The sequence below is a fragment of the Pituophis catenifer genome, unplaced genomic scaffold (genome assembly GCF_029215685.1).
Source record: "Pituophis catenifer annectens isolate HBS135680 unplaced genomic scaffold, rPitCat1.0.hap2 SCAF_15, whole genome shotgun sequence".
NCBI classification, from domain to species: domain Eukaryota; kingdom Metazoa; phylum Chordata; class Lepidosauria; order Squamata; family Colubridae; genus Pituophis; species Pituophis catenifer.
In genome coordinates, this window is record NW_027256895.1 from 17,189,919 (window position 1) to 17,214,220 (window position 24,302).

The 24,302-nt window shown below is 38.3% G+C and overlaps 2 protein-coding genes across 2 annotated transcripts in view; both read right to left on the minus strand.

Moving 5' to 3' along the window:
- LOC139324485 (vomeronasal type-2 receptor 26-like) overlaps positions 1-4,039 on the minus strand; it is a 9,452-nt gene extending 5,413 nt beyond the window's left edge. Inside the window, exons 1-3 of the mRNA XM_070954196.1 lie at positions 3,822-4,039; positions 3,220-3,511; positions 1,419-2,276 (exon numbers count right to left, since the gene is read on the minus strand). Of these exons, the coding sequence (XP_070810297.1) occupies positions 1,419-2,276; positions 3,220-3,511; positions 3,822-4,039 (1,368 nt within the window). The remainder of the gene's footprint in view (positions 1-1,418; positions 2,277-3,219; positions 3,512-3,821) is intronic.
- Positions 4,040-11,874: 7,835 nt separating this feature from the next.
- LOC139324486 (vomeronasal type-2 receptor 26-like) lies at positions 11,875-24,056 on the minus strand. The gene is made up of 7 exons (XM_070954197.1): positions 23,782-24,056; positions 23,153-23,444; positions 22,152-22,488; positions 15,841-16,175; positions 14,810-15,037; positions 13,730-13,856; positions 11,875-12,785 (listed from the first exon to the last, which is right to left on the minus strand). The coding sequence occupies exons 1-7, from the start codon at positions 24,054-24,056 to the stop codon at positions 11,875-11,877; spliced, it is 2,505 nt and encodes an 834-aa protein (XP_070810298.1).
- Between the last annotated feature and the right edge of the window lie 246 nt (positions 24,057-24,302).

Consider the following 24,302-nt stretch of genomic DNA (forward strand, 5'->3'; position numbering starts at 1 on the left):
TAGTTCGCCGTACCGGTAGCAATTGGAGGTATGCCGCCTCCTCTTTTCCTCAGAGGGGCAGCATCTGCCTCCAAGTCCTTGCAGAGGGAGGGACATACACATGCACACAAACACACATGTCCCTGTTGCCCCCCCCACTACTTTTGCTGTTGGCTTAAAGTCAATCTTGAAGAGCTGGAAGACATTTCCTTAGATCGCCGCCAAACTCATTGTTGGGAGTGTCAGTGATCTAAGGAAACGTCTTCTTACACCTTCTTCTCCCAATTCCCCCCCCCTCGTTTTTCCATTTCTGTGCTGGATTCTGCTAATTACACATTTTCCTTCCCATCCCCCCCCTCGTTTTTCCATTTCTGTGCCTGGATTCTGCTTCTGCAAGGGAAGGCTCCGATGTTCGCTTGGGTGGTGGAGGGAAACCAAAAGCGTTGGGGTCTTCAGAAGGGCAGAATGAGCTTCAAAATGTGCAGCTCCTGACTCTAACAGTGAGTGACAACAAGTTGGCCATGCCCACCCGGTCACATGACCACCAAGCCACGCCCATCAAGCCACACCCACAGAACCGGTAGCAAACATTTTTACATTTCACTCCTGAATCAGACTAATTATTTCTAGCAGATTTTTGAAAAATATAATTGAGAAACAAGTTTATATTGAGGAGAATATAAAAGAATATAAGGTGGTGAATGTTGCAGAAGGCTTAAAAATGTTAAATTTGTAATGATGAGGACCTCAATACATTTTAATAAAGTTTCTGGTACGGAAATGAAAACCGTCTCCATGGTTTTCTTCTAAAAGAAATTGAATTTTGAGTATGTTTTTGGATTTCAGAAAATTCTCCAAATGAGCAGAGTCAATAAACATATAAGAAAAAACATATAAGAAAAAAAAACATATAAGGAAAAAATTAATACCAAATGAGCAACATAACATATTGTTCTTAGACCAGATAAAACTAGAGAATACAGTGTTTCAAAATAAATTATATGCATATCATCTAGAAATAAATCATGTTTAGTCTTACTAAATTATTAATATTGAGGTGTTTGAAAGGAAAAGCAAACTTTTTATAACTAACTTTAGGACCCAGATTGTTGGGGACAATATGCTGACTCTGTAAACCGCTTAGAGTGGGCTGTAAACACTGTGAAACAGGATATGAGTCTAAGTGCTATTGCTATTTAGCTTATAGAAACTTTTTTGTTACAAATTGATATATCAATGGTATACTATATTTTACATTTACTTGGTCTTAGACTGTTAAAAAGTAAATAGCTAACTTTATATTTACCAGAACTTCTCAGTTTCACCTAAATTGGAGAAATGAATCCTTGGAAGAATGTTTTTCTTTTTTTGTTTTTTTTCTGAAATCTAGTAGGAAGATAGAGTGAGACATCAGTAATTTGTCTTTTGGGGGATTTTACCTTCCATAAATGTTGATTCAAAAGTTTCCTCTTGATTTTCCTCCCTTCTCTATATTTCATTATAGATGAATAGAAGTCTTGCAAAGCATGTGCCACCACGTAGATAGCATTGTAGACACTGTAGCTGTGGCCACTCATTTCCATTTCAAAGACAGATGTAGGAAGAACCTCCAGTTTCTCCTTTCCAGTACAAGTGGCCCCATTTGCCTTTTGTATTACAGAGGGGCGGAAGGAACATTCAAAGGCATTTTCCCAGAAGATCTTGATAAAACTGTCTTCCTTTTCCAAGTTAGGGTTTCTCATCTGAAGAAATTGCTGGAATCCCAGTACCTTCTCTGAGTGAATTGCAAAAGATAAAGCACCATGAAGGAAAACCATATCCATATTTCTCTGAAAGGGATTTGATGTGATATCCATCTGGATTGTCATAATCCAGACTTTCCCTTTTGTCCATAGTGGCAAATCATTGTCTTTCAAATTACTGGAAAGAAACCTTAGAGTCATTACGTTACCACTTTCACCGTGAACTACCACCACAGTGACGCTACTTTTCATAACAAATCTGTACATGTTAAGTCCTATTTCAATCATCTTTTTCAGATTATTTGAATGAAGAGTTTTGGGAAATCTTGCAACGAAGTCAAAGCAGATGCCACTCTGGGTAGCCATGGGAAGTACCCTGCGCATAAACATTTCACCACTCTCGTTGTCTACTAGCAACATCCCAACCCATGTCCACGTGAAATATAGTAATAATTGTGAAATTCCCTTGTATTGACTGTCCAGATTTGGCAACATCTGTTGATAAACATCAATTTGTTCTTTTGTGCTAATTTCAGGAGCAGAACCATACAATATCTAGAAACAGAGAGGTAAACAATGAAAAGGGAAAAAATTACTGTAAAGTAAAAAGTTGATGTGCAATCAGATTCTCTCCCTATTTTACCTGCTAAATTAGAAACTGAAGCCGGAATCTGTGTAAGTTTCATGTTCATATTCAAGATGAGCTAATTGAGCAGGAATGTCCAGCATTTCTCATGATTTAATTAAGTAAGTTCAATCAGAAGACCTCCATCGGTGCATGGAGATTTCTATGCCATCACTTCTAAGGCTGAGCTGCATCACCAAAATAGGTCAGTGGTTCAGAGTTGCATTAGAACACCAGTTCACAATTCAGAGATGAATCATTTCATGTTCGGTTACCATAGAAAAGCTTACAGAATAAACTCCATGTCTGGGATTTCCAATATCATATCTCAAGACACAAGGTTTAGTCAGAGAGCACAAACTGTATCACTTAAATATTTAAGTAATGCAATTTGTACACTCCAACTTAAATATCATTAAGAAAAATATTAATTTACAATATATTATTTAATTTGTAAAAAAGATTCTCCAGTTGTTTTCAATACTATTGATGCAATATTTCAAGATAATTTCATCTTATTTCCAAGGAGAACTTTAGTAGGCCAGAGAGAAACTGAAATAAAATCAATACTAAGTCCTAAAAAAAAAATCCCAAAATCTAGGTTGGGTGAATCTTGATTATGCTCACTTTGGTGAATATTGATTTTGCTGAAAAGTATTCCCAAGCCTAGCCCCTTGAAACATTAAAAGCTGAAGAATTAAGGTGCTGTGGCGTAACCAAAACACGCCAAAATTCACTTGTAGTCTCTAGCAGCATAAATTTCCTAAAATCTACCGTTTTTATTACAATATTTTTTTCCCTTGAAGATTTTTACAGAAAAAATATTATATGGATTTTTCTCTCCTGCCACTTAATTCTAAGGAAACAACATACCTGTGGCATCTTGTACAGGGAAAGGATATTAGCCATGTATAGATAGATGTCAGAGGAAGGTCCTCCAATGACTGCTATTGGTCTGTTTTGAGCATCACAGCTATAGTTAGGTATGAATTGGCCCTTTGTAAAGAAGAGCTCCAATGAGGCACGGTATGTCCAACTGGGATCAAAGTAGGCATTATAGATATGGAACCCCAAGGTATGGTTTGGTAAAATAGAGGTATCTCTATTGATTTCCATGATGGCAAACTCTAAAGCGAGGATGTGCTGATACATTGGAGTTATGACCCTAAAATAAGCATTATATATTGTCAAAATACATACTTCCCAAAATATCATAGACGGTATAGGCCAACTCAGTTTAATGATTGTATCTAACCCATTTCTATCTGTCTGTCTGTCTGTCTGTCTGTCTGTCTGTCATCTATTTATTCATCTATCCATCCATCCATCCATTCATCATCTAATATTTATAATCTACTGTCCATCTATATATTTTCCTACCTTACATACTCTCCCTCTCTCCCTCCCTCTCTCCTCTCTCTGCTCTATATCCTTTTCTTCTTTCTCTTTTCATGTCTCTCTGTAAAACATCTTACACAGTGGTGCCAAAAAGCTCCTTAGATGGATGTCTCCTGAAGTCTATTATTCTATAGTAGATGTAGATCTGAGAGAAAATGCCCACAATTATGAAATCTCCTGATTGATATTGCTTGTGAAGAAAAGGCAGAGGGTCGTTAGTCCTACATTTAGCACTGGGAATCATGGACATCATTTCAGGCAAAAGCACCAAGACCAAGGCTGCAAGTATCATCATGATGTGTAAAAGTGTCTTATCGTAAACCAATTGAAGTTTCCCCAAGCTCTGCCTCATTAAGAGTATTTATACTTGCACTTGTCTCCACAACAACTTCTTGCCCACTAGGAGATGAAGTTGAAACAATGATGTGGGAATTGATAATGACAATTGAAAGATCAACAATTCAGAATTCAAGACCTAGGAAACCATGGCATGTAAACAATTGTACACCAGCCTGTAATTGCTGACAGCAATGAAAACTAGAAAGAAATACAGAACTTTTCCCCATTTCTACGAAAACAGGAAAAAAAGTTCTTCCAGTTTTAAAACAATATGGCCTTACATTAATTTACAGATTGCTTATTTGTTTGCTTGATATCTCACCATAGTCTCAGAGCTGTTGAGGATGTAGAAAATATTAAAAGGAAACATAAAATACATTAAATTAAATTAAAATACAATAAAATAAAATACAATCACATAACAAGAATTAAAAAAATAAAAAATATCAGCTCCATGCCATATAATAGTAAAATAATTATTTTAAAAATGATGCTGTAAATCTCTATATATATACATCCTTCTATAATTCATCAAGAACTTCAGTGGAAGTTTATACCTCATTGACATTTGATGCCAGTCAGGTTTGGATATCTGTCTACTTTTTGTCTGTCTGTCTGTCTGTCTGTCTGTCTGTCTGTCTGTCTGTCTGTCTCTATCTATCTATCTATCTATCTATCTATCTATCTATCTATCATCTATCTATCTGCTTTTAGTTGTACCCAAAACTGAATCTGTAATCAATATAGGTGCTATCAAATTGCCATTATATTATCATAACATTAGAATTCCCTTATCTGAAAGAGTACAGCATTTTGGATTAGGTGCGACTTTGGAGTAGTCTTTAAATGCTGTCCCATGTCAAATGTATAGAATTGTGTGTTTGGCCAGCTTCACCTACATCAAATCAAACAACAATTGGTGCACCAGTCCTCTAGTCATGTGTTCCACCTACATTTCAAGTTGCAACTGTGAGTCCCTAATGAATCCCAAATGGCAAATATCTTCTTTCCTTACCCATCCAAAGACACTAGTGGCATTGATGGAGAACCTCAACGTACAAAGATCAAATCTATCTTCCTTAGCTTTGGTGCTCTCTTGTCCTGACCTTTACAGGCATCAGTGTTCTACATGATAGAACACTGATAGCTTCTCCCTTAAGCCTATGAGATGGTATTAAATTGGGAATCATCAGCAACTCAAATATCAAATGCTATCTCCTGGAAGGGTCATATAGTTGAATAAGAATAGCAGGAAAATGATCAATTCCTCTAATAAGCCAGGCACCACCAAGACGTCCTTTTATCTCCCACTACAACAGACTAGAATCATTCACTAAGAAAGGAGAAAAATACCTTCAAACAGTCCATCTTTACCACAAGTGGTCAAAGAAAAGAAGTGTTTTTTTTTTAAAGAAAGAATTTGGGCACTAATTCCATGCAGGATCTGATAAAGGTCCTTCTGTAGAATACAGAATGATCTGAGGCTAATATATGAGCTATTAATTGACTAAAAAGGGTCTAGATCTGTGTTGGTGAACCTGCGTGCTGAAACGGGAGTGCACATTTGTGCGGGGGAGTGCCAGAAACTAGAAGAGCAGCTCCCAGGCACACATGCGCGGGAGTGCCGGAAACCAGAAGAGTTGGGCTTCCAGTTGTTGTGGTCCACCAGCAGCCTGAAGAGCTGGCAGCAGATTTGGACAGTTAGGAGGCTGAGGAAAAACATGGGCCAGTCCTGGAGGCTGGGGAAGGCCTGGATGAGGGCTCTGCGTCAGAGTCAGAGATGGGGCCAGGGCCATCTGGGAGTGATGTGTGAACTCTGGAACTCCAGAGGGTGACAGCACAGAGGCAGAAGAACATGAGGAGCCTGTTCCTAGTGCACGCATGAGAAGAGCTGTCAGAAGGCAAGAGCAGCTAAAGTAAAAAGGACGACTCGGGAGTAGGGCCAAGAGATGATTGGCCCCTCCCATAAGGCTTAAAAGACCAGCAACGGCTCTTGGGCTCTTTGACAGAAAACAATATTGATAGATTTGTTTCTTATCTTGCTGCATTGTCGACGTCTTCTGCTTCTGAATTTTTGCCAAGAAAAGCCTTTGGCAGATTGCCTAATTAGACCAAGGTTGGTGATAAGGCTGAAGAATTGTGTTATGAAGAATTTGTTTTGAATTAGTTTGGACTACACTGAGAATGAGTTAATTCTCAGCTGTTCTAATAAAGTCTGTTTATTTTCGAACTGGATGCATCTGATAATACCTACTTGGGCCTGGGTCACAACACCAGTTTCCAGTGTGCACATGCACACTGGTCACCTGGTCTTCCGGTTTCTTCCATGCATGTGCACCCGAAGATAAGCTGTCTGCATGGGCTCCAGAAGCCAGAGGAGCAACGGTCGATGGCTGGTGTGAACGGAGAGATTGCTCTGCATGCCACTTCTGGCACGTGTGCCATAGATTCGCCATCACAGGTCTAGATTATGTAGATAATCTAGATAATCAGTGTCTTTCATGTTTCAAAGTGCCTCATGGAAATTCTTAATGTCATTTATCTTGCTTAAATTTCTTTCTCGGATGTTATAATAAACACAGGTGTTATTCTACATTAATAAAAGTTTGAATCCAATGGAAAATATCAGTTCTGTAAGATTTAGTCTTAACTCATTTTCAGTAATAAGCCCATGAGAGCTCAATTAAATTAAATGGTTCCGCCCCAGGTGCCTGATGGATCCTGATAGGTTCCGGATGGAGCTTGGGCCATTTCCTGAGACCTTGGCTCATGACTCGGCTGAAGACCTAGTGGCGTACTGGGATAGGATGGCCGCTGGTGCTTTAGACTGGGTCGTGCCTTTGCAGCCTCTGACCTGGCGTCGAACCTACCCAGCTCCTTGGTTCTCTGTTGAGCTGAGGGGGATGAAACGCCGGAAAAGACGCCTAGAGAGCAGTTGGAAGGCCAGTCGTTCCGAATCTGACCGAACACTAGTGAGATCTTATATTAAGACCTACTTAGTGGCGATAAAAGCGGCAAAATGTAACTATTTTTCCACTCTTATTGCATCAGCAGATAATCGCCCAGCCGCCTTGTTTAGGGTTACCCACTCTCTACTCCAGCTGAGAGCCCGGGAAGACCCTCTGCAAGGACGAACTGAGGATTTTGCACAATATCTGCACGATAAAATCACTCAGATTCAGGAAGGCTTGGACTCTAACTGGGTTAATTCGGATGAAATGACAAGGGCAGATCTTGAGGACATTATCTGGGATGAGTTTGATACTGTGACTCCTGAGGACGTGGACAGATTACTGGGGAAGCTGAATGCGACCACATGTTTATTGGACCCGTGCCCTTCCTGGCTAGTGCTGGCTACCCGGGAGGTTACACATAGCTGGCTCCAGAGAATTATTAATGCTTCTCTGAGCGAGGGATTCTTACCTCCCGCCTTGAAAGAGGCAGTGGTGAGACCCCTCCTTAAGAAGCCCTCTCTGGATCCGGCTGTTTTAGCAAACTACCGTCCAGTCTCCAACCTTTGCTTTTTAGCGAAGGTTGTCGAAAGTGTGGTGGCACGACAGCTCCCACAGTACCTGGATGAAGCTGTCTATCTAGACTCATTCCAGTCCGGCTTCAGGCCTGGATACAGCACAGAAACAGCATTGGTCGTGTTGGTTGATGATCTCTGGAGGGCTCCGGATAAGGGATGTTCCTCTATCCTGGTCCTATTAGATCTCTCAGCAGCTTTTGATACCATTGATCATGGTATCATGCTGCACCGGTTGGAGGGGCTAGGAGTGGGAGGCACCGTATTACGGTGGTTCTCATCCTACCTCTCTGACAGGTCGCAGTCAGTGTTGACAGGTGGACAGAGATCGACCTTGAGGCCCCTTACTTGCGGGGTGCCACAGGGGTCGGTCCTCTTGCCTCTCCTGTTCAACATTTATGTGAAGCCGTTGGGAGAGATCATCTGTGGTTTTGGGGTGCGATGTCATCTGTACGCTGATGACACTCAGCTGTACATCTCCACCACAAACCACCCCAATGATGCCCTTGAAGAAGTAATGTCCCGGTGCCTTGAGGCCGTACGGGTCTGGATGGGGAGAAACAGGCTTTGACTCAACCCTTCCAAGACTGAGTGGCTGTGGTTGCCAGCATCTCGGTACAGCCAGTTAGTCCCATTACTAACTATTGGGGATGAGTCATTGACCCCCGCAGAGAAAGCGTGCAATTTAGGCATCCCCCTGGATGCACGACTGTCTTTAGAAGATCATATAACAGCAGTGGCCAGAGGAGCTTTCTATCAGGTTCGCCTGATTCACCAATTGCATCTCTTTCTAGACTGGGACTCCTTACGCACAGTCACTCAAGCCCTCGTCATTTCCCGACTGGACTACTGCAATGCTCTCTACATGGGGCTCCCCTTGAAGTGCACCCGGAAGCTCCAACTGGTCCAGAATGCGGCCACGCAAGTAATTATGGGAGCAACCTGGTGCTCACATGTAACACCTCTTCTACGCGAGCTGCACTGGCTTCCAGTGGCCTTCCGAGTGTGCTTCAAGGTGTTGGTTCTTACCTTTAAAGTGCTCCATGGCTTAGGACCTGAGTACTTACGAGACCACCTACTGCAACCGATAACCTCCCACCAACCAATATGCTCTCACAGAGTAGGCCTACTCATAGTACCGTCATTAAAACAATGTCATCTAGTAGTTCCAAGGGAGAGAGCCTTCTCTATGGGGGCACCTACTCTTTGGAACAGAATACCCCCTGGAATACGAATAATCCCAGATCTTCGCGCTTTCCGACGTGCCCTGAAGACCTTTCTGTTTCAACAAGCAGGGCTAGCATAAACACCTAAATACTATGCCAAGGTCTTAGCAGATACACCAAGTTGACTCAATTTATTATTTACTGTTTAAAAAAAAAAGTATTATATGTATATGAAATCTTATTCTGTTCACCGCCCTGAGTCCTTCGGGAGAAGGGCAGTATAGAAATTCAATAAATAAATAAATAAATAAATAAATAAATAAATAAATAAATAAATAGTGCTTTCATGAAGTTGGATTTTTATTTATCACATTTATATGGCCACATATACCACATAATATACCCCTGTAACAGCGTCACTTGTCCCAGCTTCTGACAACCTAGCAGTTCGATAGCATGTAAAAAATGCAAGAAGAAAAATAGGGATACCTTTGATGGGAAGGTAACAACGTTCCGTGAACCTTTGGCATTTAGTCATGCTGGCCACATGACCAAGGAGACATCTTCAGACAGCGCTGGCTCTTCGGCTTTGAAACAGAAATGAGCACCATCCCCTAAAGTTGGGAACAACTAGCACATATATGCGGGGAGAACCTTTATCTTAAACCACATCATGTGGGTGCTGATCCAATTGCCTCTCTGTTGTGACCTCCCAGGTCTGTTCATGAAAGATCCCACAAAATTATCAAAGAACAGAACAGAACAGAATTTTTTATTGGCCAAGTGTGATTGGAATTTGTCTCTGGTGCATAAGCTCTCAATGTAAATACAAACTACAAACATACAGTAAATGTACAATGTACATACAAACATAAGCTCTCAGTGTACAGTACATAAGCATTTAGTGGATATACAAACAACAATGTGATAAATCATAATCATAAATCATAAGATACAATCATAAATCATAAGATGCAAAGAACAAAGTGATAAATCAAAAGATACTAATAGGAGAAGGTAATAGAAGGAAAGATGGGGTAAGATAAGAAAAATGGGAACAATCTCAACTGGGGGTGGGGAGGTTCTACATGATAGATGCTATGGCAGAAAAGACTTGTAATTCCTTAGCAAAACAGACCCACATATCTCTTCTACCAGATTTGATACTGTAGGATGGGCAGATGTTAAACCTGAAGAGGCAATTATTCAAATATTCCAGCCCCATGTAGAGAAATTAATGGGTATAGGATTTTAAATCAATGGTCAAATAAACAATAAACAAAGGATCATGAAATTATGATGGATTATGTCCCTACTTCTTGAAAAAGCTTTCCACTGCAATAGCCGAACCTCTAAGCACAATCTATCAGGTATCTTTCAGAACCATTTTCCTTGCCATGACCTATGGTCATTGGCCACGATCATTCCTATCTTCAAATAGGGAGACCCCAGCCAAGTTGAAAATTACAGACCAATCTCAATGTGTTGCATCACCTGCAAAGTCATGGAATCAATCATAAACCAATCCATTACCCTCCACTGAGAGGCAATGAACCTACTCTCTAACAAAAAATTTGTCCTGTAATCTGCAACTTCTACACTGCGGAAACAGTTGGACCACACAACTTTGAGCAGGGTAAAGCAATAGATGCAATTTACATAGATTTCTGCAATGCCTTTGATTCAGTGGTACACCACAAACTAAGCTCTTACTACATTTCAGACCCTTGTACCAGTGGATAGCCGCGTTCCTGTCAAACAGGCAACAAGTAGTTAAAATAGGGAGTGCCCTATCAAAACCTGCACCAGTTAACAGCAGTGGCCCCCAAGCACTGTTTTAGGACTCAAAACTCTTTCTGCTTTACACAAATGACCTTTGCAATCATATTATAAGCAGCTGCATACTCTTCACTGATGACGTAAAACTATTCAACACCACTGACAATACTGCTGCCCTACAAAGCGACCCTGACTATGTGTCTGAATGGTCGAACAATTGGCAATTCCAAATCTCAATGATTAATCATAATCATGTTTATACTTGTATCTTTTATCTAATACATGCTTGATGAAAATAAATAAATAAAAAATCTTGTTCTTAGTGCTTTACATAAAATTGTGAGAAATGGCATTCTTCTAGACAATCAATACCAGTCTATCACAGGTGTGAACAACTTGAGGTTGTATGAATATGCATGGCTTCTGGGCTTGTGCATTAAACAGAACAACAAAAATCATTGGATTGCAACCAAGAACAGAGTGCTTTGTAAAATTGTTTCAGAGTAACCACAGCTAAAACTAAAATTAAACCACCCATGACTGAAGTCCAAGTTATTTCCAAGCCTGCATTTCCTCATCTTGTAGGGTTTGAGGGAGAAGTTCTGTGAAGTTCCGGTTTCCAAAGGAATTCCATCAATTGGGGGTTTGAAGGACAGCTTTCTCTATCATGATGCACTCCTGTGGAACATCTTGCCCAGAAGTAGAAACACCTTTTACCCTCTGGGTGAAAACTGGAGTTTAGAACAGAGCATTTTATTATTAGAATTTTATGGTGTGTTTTTTTAAAGATTTACCCCGATGGTTAATGTTACTGTAAATATCTATATCTATGTATTATATATATCCATATAAATCCATATGTTTCTCTGTCTATCTCCATGTTCATCTCTCTCTCTCTCTCCCTCTTTCTTCTACCCATAAATATCTCCATATAGATACATGCCTAAGGCCTCAGTCTACTGGTTTCTAGTATAGGATCTTATAAATTTAGTTGTTCTGGACTTACGGTCCATATATCATTTAAAGGGTTCTGTAGAGGGATTTTTTTTTTTAAAAAAAAGATTTTTCTTTCTCCTGCGATTATTCTTTTTTATAAATAATTCAAGGCAGCAAAAATATCCAATACTTCTCCCTCCTTCTATTTTTCTCCACAACAGCACATGTATGAGGCAGGAGTAGAACTCACAATCTCCTAGTTTCTACCCTGGTCCTAGACACAACGGGTTTTAACTTCCTGATACCTGATAGGAAACAGTAAAATAGTAAACAGCAAAACAGTAAACAGTAAACAGATAGTAAAATAGGAAACAGCAATTAAATTTATGGTGCTCTCTTTTTTTCTCTTTTGAGCTGATCTTTTCTGTTCAAATCGGGCCTCAACAGAATGATGTACAATTTGGGAGAAAAAATGCAAAGCAGTAATCCAGCACTGGAAGCTATAATGGAGAAGATTTCCACAGCAACCGTATATTTTCCCTTGGAACTCAGGTATGCTGGAACAAAGGACAACCAAACACTGCAGAAGACCAACATGCTGAAGGTGATAAACTTGGCTTCATTGAAAGCATCAGGCAATTTCCTTGCTAGGAAGGCGACTGTGAAGCTGACAATGGCAAGGAAGCCCATATAACCCAAGACACAGTAGAACATGAAGGCAGATCCTTCGTTACACTCCAGAATGATTTCTTCTGTTATTGACTTCATGTCAGCATCTGGGAATGGGGGAGAGATGATCAGCCATATAATACAAATTTTAATTTGAATAAAGGAGCAGCAGGATACTAGAAATGTGCCAAGTCTTTTCCCCAACCATTTGGTCATCTTGGACCCTGGCTTGGTAGCCATGAAAGCTAGAACTACGATGAGGGTTTTGGCCAAAACACAAGAAATGGCCACTGAGAAGATGATGCCAAAGGCAGTTTGACGAAGGAGACATGTCACCTTGTGAGGTTTCCCAATGAATAGCAAAGTACAAAGAAATGATAACAGGAGAGCAACAAGGAGTACATATGTGAGGTTTTGATTGTTAGCTCTGACAATGGGAGTGTCCTGATGCTTAATAAAGATCCAAAGGACTCCAACTGTGATTAAAGAGAAGAAAAGAGAAGAACTAGCCATAACTGTTCCCAGGGTTTCTTTGTAGTTCAAGAATGTTGTAACTTTGGGGAGACACAAAACCTGCTTCTCATTGGGATGCTGATCTTCTGGACATTGAAAACATTCATCCATGTCTATGAAAGAAAATATCGATGTTGAAGTTGCATTGAAGGAATAAAAACTGACTGTATAAAGGGAGGACTGCCAATTAATTTCTGAAAAAATATATGTAATACATGAAGTTAGTTGCCATCAACTTATCTATATATAGAAAAGTGAAAACCACTCATGCCGTAATCACGAAATCTCCAGAACCGTAAAGCCTACAAATTTGAAATTTGCCACCTATGTTCCCCTTGGCTGCTAGGTGCTCAATAAGAAAGGATTTTTTGAAATGACTATCAGAGCATTAGTATTTCCTATATTATGATTAACACACTCTGATGCTAAGAAGTTCTACTCCCCCTCCCCACCTGAAAAGAAATCTGTTCCAAATGCAAAACACAAGCAGAGGAGAGGAGTTTCAATTTCTGTTTTACTTTCACAGCAGCAACCAGTGGATAGGATAGGGGAGACTTCTGTGGAGCAAAAGTGAGGGAGAGAAGGGGGTAGGATAGTGGAGGTTTCTGTGGGGCAAGGCTGAGGGAGAGAAGCGGATAGGATAGGGGAAGCTTCTGTGGGGCAAGGCTGAGGGAGAGAAAGGGAGAGGAGAGGAGAGGCCTCTGTCTAACAATCATGAAAGAGAGAAGGGGATAGAATAGGGAAGGCTTCTTTGGGGCAAGGCTGAGGGAAAGAAAGGGAGAGGAGACGCCGATCGTAACTACGCATTAATTTTCAAGCAGAGTCAATTCGTCAAGCCAGATCACATAGTTTTGTAGCAAAGCACAGATATTCAGCTAGTATTTGCATAAATTCACTTCTTGCTACCAATAATGAACATGCTTGCAATTCAATTACTTATCCCCATTTTCTAGTCTAATCTGCCAAGTGAAAGAGTTGGCAGAAAACAGAAAATTCCCCATGGTATATTTGACAACCAGATTCATTTGGTGAGGTAGATATATACAATATCTCTTACCCTCCCTGTTAGAAATCTTCCCTTCTGGACATCGAAGACAGTCATAGCAGCAAAATAGTTTTCCTTCTATCTTAATCTTACTGTAGCCTGAATCGCACTTCCCATTACAGAGAGAAAGTGGCTGGGTCTGTCCATAAATAAAGAGTAATAATAAAAAGTTTATCTTTGGAAACGTGGCATCTCAGTTTCTTTCCGTATTTTCAGAAGTGTCTTTCCATCATATTTTTCTTTTGATATAATAATTTGAGAAAGCAAAATCTGGTTTTGTGTGGAAAAGATTTGAACAGCTTTTTTGCCTCAATGTGAGCTCATAGAGCACAATACTTAATTTGTTGCCAATAAAAAGACCACTTTACAGAGGCATAGATTTACAAATGTTGCCTGCCTTTCTTTGCTTCTGAACATCTGTAGGGTTTTTAGTGAATGACAAAATGTTCACATAGAATTTACATGCAAGGTGTGAACTTTCTTTGTGGCCTACTCCATTTCTCTCCATTTACCCACCTTCTACCCTAGAAGGTATCCTAGGGAACACCAGTGAATGACTTTCTAAGTCTATCAGCTAGGCTACATACACACAGTGTCACATGTGGAAATAAGGACTTGACTATGCTTTGGATGCTTCTGGATTGAAAGGATTAGCCAGCTGTTGTCGAAGGGACACCCGAATGACTTAACAGCAACATATATAGAGAAAGAATCAAATAATATCTAGAAGGACCCTCTCTGTGGCTGATAACCAGCTCAGCAGAAACTAAGGAAAAGCTTCTTTAGGTGGATGGAAGTCTTTGAAGAATTTCAAGTCTTTGAAGAATGACTGAACACAATCAACGTTGCTTGTTTCTGGGCAAGGTCTGTTTAATTCATACATAATTTAACCTTGCATCTTTTATTTTTAAATATTTTGTCCTATTTTAACTGTGATGCTTCCCACATGAATAAACCAACAGCTAGGCTGGAGAGGCTTCAGGGAGAGAATATGATTCTGTTTCCGAGGTTCATTGCTATGGAATAGTTTGGCTCTTAGTGAGCTTTAGAAGTAGTGAAATCTGGACTGAACACAATGTGACTGGTCCGTACCTGGTTAAACCTGCTTGGCCACACAATATCGTCTTCATAAATGGTGACCATTTTTTCATTGGAGTCCTTGAGGTCTATGCCTCCAACTTGGACTTTTTTAAAAGACAAATTTTCAAATGTGATCCAATTGGTAATATCAAATCCAGTCTCTAATTCTCCATTTTCATTGAACCCAATTTTTTGCCCGACACTATTATTAAATGATGTTCTTCTGATCATGTAGTTGAGCTAAATCAGAAAATAAGCCAAACAGAGATATATATCAGGATGTACAACAGCACTCCTTCTCCACTTTAAAGTATATAGACAGGAAATCCATTCAAAGTTTGTAAAACATGAAAGATAACAATAACAGCAATAATAAATTACATTATTGATTGTAACTATGATTACAGAATCTTCATAGCAATAGAATGAAACAGAAGAAATAAAATAAAATACTAGATCGGATTATTCAGCAATTTAAATCACAGTAATTATTTCTAGCAGATTTTTAAAAATAATAATTGAGAAACAAGTTTATATTGAGGAGAGTATAAAAGAATATAAGGGGAAGAATGTTGCAGAAGCCTTTAAAATTTATTTAAATATGTTAAATTTGTAATGATGAGGATCTCAATACATTTTAATAAAATTTCTAGTACCAAAATGAAAACCGTCTCCATGATTTTCTTCTAAAAGAAATTGAATTTTGACTATGTTTTTGGATTTCAGAAACTTCTCCAAATGAGCAGGGTCAGTAAACATATAAGAAAAAACATATAAGGAAAAAAGTAATACCAAATGAGCAACATAACATATTGTTCTTAGACCAAATAAATATATTGAATACAGTGTTTCAAAATAAATTATCATTTAGAAATAAATCATGTTTAGTCTTACTAAATTATTAATATCCAGGTGTTTGAAAGGAAAAGCAAACTTTTTATAACAAATGAATCCTTGGAAGAATGTTTATTTATTTATTTTTTCTGAAATCTAGTAGGAAGATAGAATGAGATATCTGTAATTTGTCTTTTGGGGGATTTTACCTTCCATAGATGTTGATTCAAAAATTTCCCCTTGATTTGCCTCCCTTCTCTAGATTTCATTATAGATGAATAGAAATCATGCAAAGCATGTGCCACCACGTAGATAGCATTGTAGACACTGTAGCTGTGGCCACTCATTTCCATTTCAAAGACAGATGTAGGAAGAACCTCCAGTTTCTCCTTTCCAGTACAAGTGGCCCCATTTGCCTTTTGTGTTACAGAGGTGCGGAAGGAACAGCCAAAGGCATTTTCCCAGAAGATCTTGATAAAAGTGTCTTTCTTTTCCAAGTTAGGGTTTCTCATCTGAACAAATTGATGGAATCCCAGTACCTTCTCTGAGTGAATTGCAAAAGATAAAGCACCATGAAGGAAAACCATATCCATATTTATCTGAAAGGGATACGATGTGAAATCCATCTGGATTGTCATAATCCAGACTTTCCCTTTTGTCCATGTCAGATGTAAATGCCTTATTCTCTAATGTGTAAATAATGTATATATGGAACATCAGGGGTTAACTTATTACTTGAGCTTTAATGTATTCATATTTTACCACTCCCATTCCTGGCTCCGCCCCTTGTATATAAAAGGAGCCATCCTCCCCATTTTCCTTGCTTCTATCTTGAATATTCAGCGAATATAGAATGCCTATTATGATTAAAGAGAATTATATTTAAACCTATAACTTCTATTATCTTTATTGAGTCTGATCCTGAAAATATTGCAACAAGCTGGTAGCAGAGGATGGTTAATTGACTCAATAAGTAATTAAAAATGTCCAAGAAAGATAGGCCCAACACCAGGGCCTACAGCAAAGAAATAGAAACTGATCAAGAGATGATCAACGAATCCACTAATGCGATTTCGAGAGAATCCGAAGAATACACCACTGAAGAAGAAGAACTGATGAGTGAAAATAACGACCAGGAAGAAATCGAGATAGAAAATAACGAACTCAGGTCAGAAATATTAAAAATACTAAAAAGCCAAAAGAATGATGAAAGCCTCATCGCGGACCTCCAGGAGATGCTGAGGAACAGCGGAGCAGCGAGAGAGAAAAACGTCATTAAAGAAAAACCCAAAGATCAAAAAACTGTGAGTGAAATGACTACTGAGAAAATAGTTGTAAAAAAGAAAAGATGTGACCCCGCGCGAAATTTTGAACGGCAGCCATCTTGGTTTCAACGAACTTCAAAAGAGAGTGAAGCAGAGCCAATCAAAACGCTCAGTTCAAAATTTCTGGCGCGAAAAACGCTATCAGACGAAGAAAGTGAAAAAGAAGTCTCAAACTCTTCAGATGAACCAAAATCAGAAAGTGAAGACGATTTAACAAAGTCTCAAGTAAAGTCAGCAATGAAAACGCTTTTTGCTGCTTTTGGGCCAAGATTGAAAATCTCCAAGACATCGACGAAGAAGCAAGAAATCAAACCGACAACTCAAGACCTGCACGCTCCCATCCTGACTTCGAAAACGACGACACCCGAGCCCAGAGAGCCATGCCGATTCCGTCCTACACCGCAGACAGAATCGAGTGCCAGCACACACAAGAGAAAGAAAAGAATCGCCGCCATCACCAAAGTCCCAAAAACCGAGCCAGAGACCGACTCATCTGAAGAGGAGCGGATCGAGAGAGCTGAAATGGAGAGAACCTTCCACAACGGCGCCAAAGAAGAAATGAGCAACGCGCATGTGCAAAACTACGTAGACGGCCCCGAAAGACTTGAACTGGCCAGAGAACCGCGCAGACTCGTTACAAGCATCCCAATGCCGTTCTGTAATTTCCTGCACTTGAGAGACCACGGACTGCCTCAGGTTGTAAGTAATGGACAAAATAATGTGGGGAACTTACCCAGTGACTTCCCAAAACTTAGAGTTGATGGCATTAATTTACAAGAGTGGTACCAACAGCTTCAGGTTATTTTTATGAAAGAAAATTTACTATTCTTTATAACTAGTCCTCCAAGAAGACCTTGGACTTTAAAAATAGACTGTTTACATCATAGAGCATTTTTCATAATAATTTCTAGCGTGTCTCCTGCAATGTATCATAGCATCAAACCAAACCTAACTGTATCAGAAATAATTCAATGCATGTTTAATCTATTTCACAGCGATAGCGTAGCCACAACCACAAGAATGTCTAAGGATTTCTTTTCTTCTAGAGTGAAACCAGGGGTTTCTATAAGTGAACATTTGATAAATCTAAACAAAATAAGAGCTGAGCTGCAATTGAGGGGGGAAGTGATTTCAGATCAAACTATGAAAAGTGTTATTATCAATTCACTTGATCCATCATGGGATAGCTTTATGTCACACTTAGATACCATTAATTTGGGATATTTATCAATAGAAAGTCTATCTAACAAATTGATAGCAGAAGACAATTCAAGAAAAAATCGTTCCAGTAACCAAACAGAACACAAATCTTTTAGGAAAGTAGTCTTTCAAGATAAATATAATGAAGCCTTTAGATGCCACAATTGTGGATCCAGGGAACACAGTAGAAGAGACTGTCCCAAAGTCCCAAGGGAGAGACATAGGCCAGAATATAGGAGCAAATACAATTACAGACAATCTTCCACAGATAGACACAAATATAGAAGTCCACCAAACTACAGAGAAAGTAGAGGGGGTAGAGAAAATTCAAAAGAGAGAAAATCTGGGTCACTAAATGGGCTAAATAAACAAGACAGCACCAAAACACAACAAGATGAGAACAATAATTGGCTTATTGATTCTGGTGCAACAAATCACACCACTAATAACAAAAGTATATTATCTTCATTTACAGAAGATAAGTTTGTGATAAAGGTAGCTAATCAAGAAAAGGTTCAAGTATTAGGCAGAGGAAATGTGACCTTGCCTGGTTTAGGGAAAATAGAGGGGGTATTATTAATCCCAGAAATACCTCACAACATACTAAGTGCTATAAAACTAAGCAGAGAATCTGACATCAATATAGTTTTCTCAAAGGGGAAAGCAACTATAGAAAAGAACAAAACAAATGTAGGCACTGTGATGATAAAAGGGGGTCTACCCTATCTGATAACCAAAGAAAGATGGTTACATAACATTGATTCAAATATGGAAGATTGTATTGAAGCAGATGATGAAAATGTCAGTAACAGTGACAATGATGAATGTAAATTAACTCATGATAACAAAAATACACACAATGAGAAGAAACCAAAAATAGGTAAACCAATTCATGATGAGTGTGCTCATATCTTACATAGGAAGTTAGGACATGCTAGCTTTCCTGTAGTACAAAAAATGACTGAACACGCAGAAGGTGTAAAAATAAAAAATTGTGAAAATTATTTAGAATGCTCAGTATGTAAATCCACCAAACTAAAAACCAGTCCTAGACCAAAAAAATCTAACAGATCAACTAACAATATTTTTGATTTGGTACATATGGACTTAGTTGGTCCATTAACTCCATCAATTACCTATAGAAAACGTTACTTCCTAACAATAGTGGATGATTACAGTCGCTATGGTTTTGTTTACACATTAAAGCACAAGGATGAAACCTTTCAGAAATTTAAGGAATTCTACAAACGCATAGAAACACAACATAATATCAGAATAAAACAAATTATGACAGATAGGGGATGTGAATTCATGTCTAAAGAATTCTCCCAATGGTTAAAGGATAGAGGGATGCTACATTTCACGTCCAATCCATTTTCTGCCTTTCAAAATGGGATTGCAGAGAGAAAGAACTCCACACTACAAACCATGATTAGATGCACATTAGAGGATGCTGGTTTAGGCAAACAATTTTGGTCAGAAGCCTTACATTATTCAAATTACACTCAAAATAGAACATGGTCCAGTATTGTGAATAAGACACCATATGAGGTGATGTACAATAGAAAACCTAAATTAGCACACATGCACATATTTGGAGTTACTGCAGACGTGCACATACCTAAACAATTGAGGAGAAAGGGAGAAAACGTATCCAGGAGATTAAGATTCATGGGATACGAAACTGGAACCAAAGGGTACAGATTCATCGATAATAATAACAAATTTATAGTATCCAGAACAGCTGTGTTTCATGAGCAGGCCAATTGGTCTAAGTTGCACCTTAATGAAATTTTTCCTAATAAAAGCAAAGATAATATATCTTGCGAGGAAGGAACAACAGAAAATCAAAATATTAACAAAAGTAAGAACAAAACCAAAACTTGGACAAATAGTCAGCATAAAATAAAGACAGACACATTAACAAAAAAGGAAGCCAGATATTTGCATGACAACCATAGCAAACCTGAAAGAAATATTAGAAATAATAGAAACCAAATACCAAATAAATACAAAGATTATATTATGCATATGGATGGAGAACAAATAACACCTAATACATATGAGGAAGTATTGAAACTTCCCCGTGAAGAAAGAGAAAAATGGGAACTAGCTATGGAAAAAGAAATGAAAAGTTTACAAGGATTAAATGTATTCACACCTGCGATCGCACCTAAGGATAAAACAATTATAGGTACCAGGTGGATTTATAAAATTAAGAATTTAGAAGGAGGTAATACCTTATACAAGGCCAGACTAGTTGCACAAGGTTATGCACAAAAATATCCAGAAGACTATACTGACACATATTCACCCACAGTGAGAACAGAGAGTGTCAAAACAGCTCTTGTAGTAGCATCTGCACTCAATCTAGACGTGTTTCAATATGACATACAGACTGCATACTTACATGCAAAATTAGATAAGGAAATATATGTAAGAGCACCACACAGTCAATACACTAATAAGAACGAAATTTGGTTACTAAATAAGAGTCTGTACGGATTGAAGCAATCTGGCAAAAGATGGTACGATTGCTTGGTAAAAGTACTAAAGACCATGGATTTCAACGCCACCACTGCTGATAACTGTTTCTTTGTAAAAAAGAGTAATGATCATATTGAATTTGTATTAATTTATGTGGATGATATTTTATATATTGGAAAGCATAAAGAGAGCAGGGAAATCTTTGTAAATAAGTTAAACGAACACTTCTCATTGAAATCACTAGGTAGAGTGAATAAATACCTTGGTGTACAAATTAACAAAACAAAAAGGGGATTCAAACTTACTCAAAAAGATAAAATCATTGAACTCCTAAACAAATGTAACTTAAATAATGCCAAAACATGTGACACACCTATGCAAACTGATTTTCTTAGAAACAATGATGAATCTTCCCCTGAGTTTAAAGACAACACATTTTACAGATCAGTTATAGGTTCACTCCTTTATATATCTAATTGGACTAGGCCAGATATTGCATTACCTCTCAATTTATTGTCAAGATATGTTAGCAAACCAACCTTGTATCATTGGGAAGCTGTCAAAAGAATTTTAAGATATCTGAAAAGTACATTAGATTTTTGTTTAATATTGGAACCCAATAATGACAAAGAACCAAAAATTACTTGTTATGCTGATGCAGATTGGGCTGGTGATACATCATGCAGAAAGAGTACCTCTGGTTATGTTTTTCTATTGAACGATTGTCCAGTTTACTGGTATACTGGTAAACAAGAACTGGTAGCCACCTCTACCACAGAAGCAGAATATGTTTGCTTGTCTAAAGCTGCAAATAACCTTGTATGGTTCAATGATTTGATCACAGATGTTTGGAAGAAACCTACTTTACCATTTATTATGCATGAAGATAATAAAGCGGCCATTGAAATTTCTAGATCCGATGCAATTGGACAAAGGTCCAGGCATATTGATATAAAATTTAAGCACGTGAGACAACTATCTCAAGACGGATTCATCAAAGCAATACATTGTGATACTTCTGAACAATTAGCTGACATATTAACAAAACCCTTACCTTCTAAACAACACAAATATTTAACTTCTAAATTATATGTATTATATTGTCCTGAATCTGAATGTAACTGGTGTTGTATAACGAACCGGCATTTAGAGGGGGATTTGTCAGATGTAAATGCCTTATTCTCTAATGTGTAAATAATGTATATATGGAACATCAGGGGTTAACTTATTACTTGAGCTTTAATGTATTCATATTTTACCACTCCCATTCCTGGCTCCGCCCCTTGTATATAAAAGGAGCCATCCTCCCCATTTTCCTTGCTTCTATCTTGAATATTCAGCGAATATAGAATGCCTATTATGATTAAAGAGAATTATATTTAAACCTATAACTTCTATTATCTTTATTGAGTCTGATCCTGAAAATATTGCAACAGTCCATAGTGGTAAATCATTGTCTTTCAAATTACTGGAAAGAAACCTTAGAGTCATCATGTTAGCACTTTCACCGTGAACTACCACCACAGTGACGTTACTTTTCATAACAAATCTGTACATGTTAAATCCTATTTCGGCCATCTTTTTCAGATTATTTGAATGAACAGGTTTGGGAAATCTTGCAATGAAGTCAAAGCAGATGCCACTCTGTGTAGCCATGGGAAGTACCCTGCGCAGAAACATTTCACCACTCTCGTTGTCTACTAGCAACATCCCAACCCATGTCCACATGAAATATAGCAATAATTGAGAAATTCCCTTGTACTGACTGTCCATATTCGGCAACATCTGTTGGTAAAAAGCAGTTTGTTCTTTTGTGCTAATTTCAGGAGCAGAACCATACAATATCTAGAAACAGAGAGATAAACAATAAAAGGGAAAAAATGACTGTAAAGTAAAAAGTTAATGTGCAATTATATATCCCTATTTTGTCTGCTAAATTAGAAACTGAAGCTGGATTCCATGTAAATTTCATATTCATATTCAAGCTGAGATAATGGAGCAGAAATGTTCAGCATTTCTCATGACTTAATTAAGCATGTTCAATCAGCAGATCTCCATCTGTGCATGGAGATTGCTATGACATCACTTCCAAGGCTGAGCTGCATCAGCAAAATAAATCAGTGGTTCAGAGTTGCATTAGAACACCACTTCACAATACAGAGATGATTTATATCATGTTAGGATACCATAGAAAAACTTACAGAATAAACTCCATGTTTGGGATTTCCAATATCATATCTCAAGACACAAGATTTAATTCAGAGAGCACAGACTGTATCACTCAATCAAGTTCAATCACTTTGGAGAATATTGATTTTGCTGAAAAATATCCCCAAGCCTAGCCCCTTGAAACATCAAAAAGCTGAAGAATTAAGTTGCTGTGGCATAACTAAAACATGCCAAAATTCACTTGTAGTCTCTAGCAGCATAAATTTCCTAAGATTTTTACAGAAAAAAATATTATATGGATTTTAATCTCCTGCCACTTAATTCCAAGGAAACAACAAACCTGTGGCATCTTGTAAAGGGAAAGGATATTATCCATGTATAGATAGATGTCAGAGGAAGGTCCTCCAATGACTGCTATTGGTCTGTTTTGAGCATCACAGCTATAGTTAGGTATGAATTGGCCCTCTGTAAAGAAGAGCTCCAATGAGGCACGGTATGTCCAACTGGGATCAAAGTAGGCATTATAGATATGGAACCCCAAGGTATGGTTTGGTAAAATAGAGGTATCTCTATTGATTTCCATGATGGCAAACTCTAAAGTGAGGATGTGTTGATACATTGGAGTTATGACCCTAAAATAAGCATTATATATTGTCAAAATACATACTTCCCAAAATATCATAGATGGTATAGATCAACTAAGTTTAATGAATGTAACATGTCTGTCTGTCTGTCTGTCTGTCTTTCTGTCTGTCTGTCTGTCTGTCTGTCTACCATCCATCCATCCATCCATCCATCCATCCATCTATTGTACAACTATATATTTTCCTACCTTACATTCAAATACTCTCCCTCACTCACTCACTCACTCCCTCACTCCCTCATTCACTCACTAACTCACTCACTCCTGTCTCTGCTCTATATCCTTTTCTTCTTTCTCTTTTCATGTCCCTCTGTAAAACATCTTACACAATGGTGCCAAGAAACTCCTTAGATGGATGTCTCCTGAAGTCTATCATTCTACAGGAGATGTAGATCTGAGAGAAAATGCCCACAATTATGAAATCTCCTGACTGATATTGCTTGTGAAGAAAGGGCAGAGGGTCGTTAGTCCTACATTTAGCACTGGGAATCATGGACATCATTTCAGGCAAAAGCACCAAGACCAAGGCTGCAAGTATCATCATAATGTATAAAAGTGTCTTATCATAAGCCAGATGAAGTTTCCCCAAGCTCTGCCTCATTAAGAGTATTTATACTTGCACTTGTCTCCACAACAACTTCTTGCCCACTAGGAGATGAAGTTGAAACAATGATGTGGGAATTGATAATGGCAATTGAAAGATCAACAATTCAGAATTCAAGACCTAGGAAACCATGGCATGTAAACAATTGTACATCAGCCTGTAATTGCTGACAGCAATGAAAACTAAAAAGAAATACAGAACTTTTCCCCATTTGTACGAAAACAGGAGAAAAAGTTCTTCCAG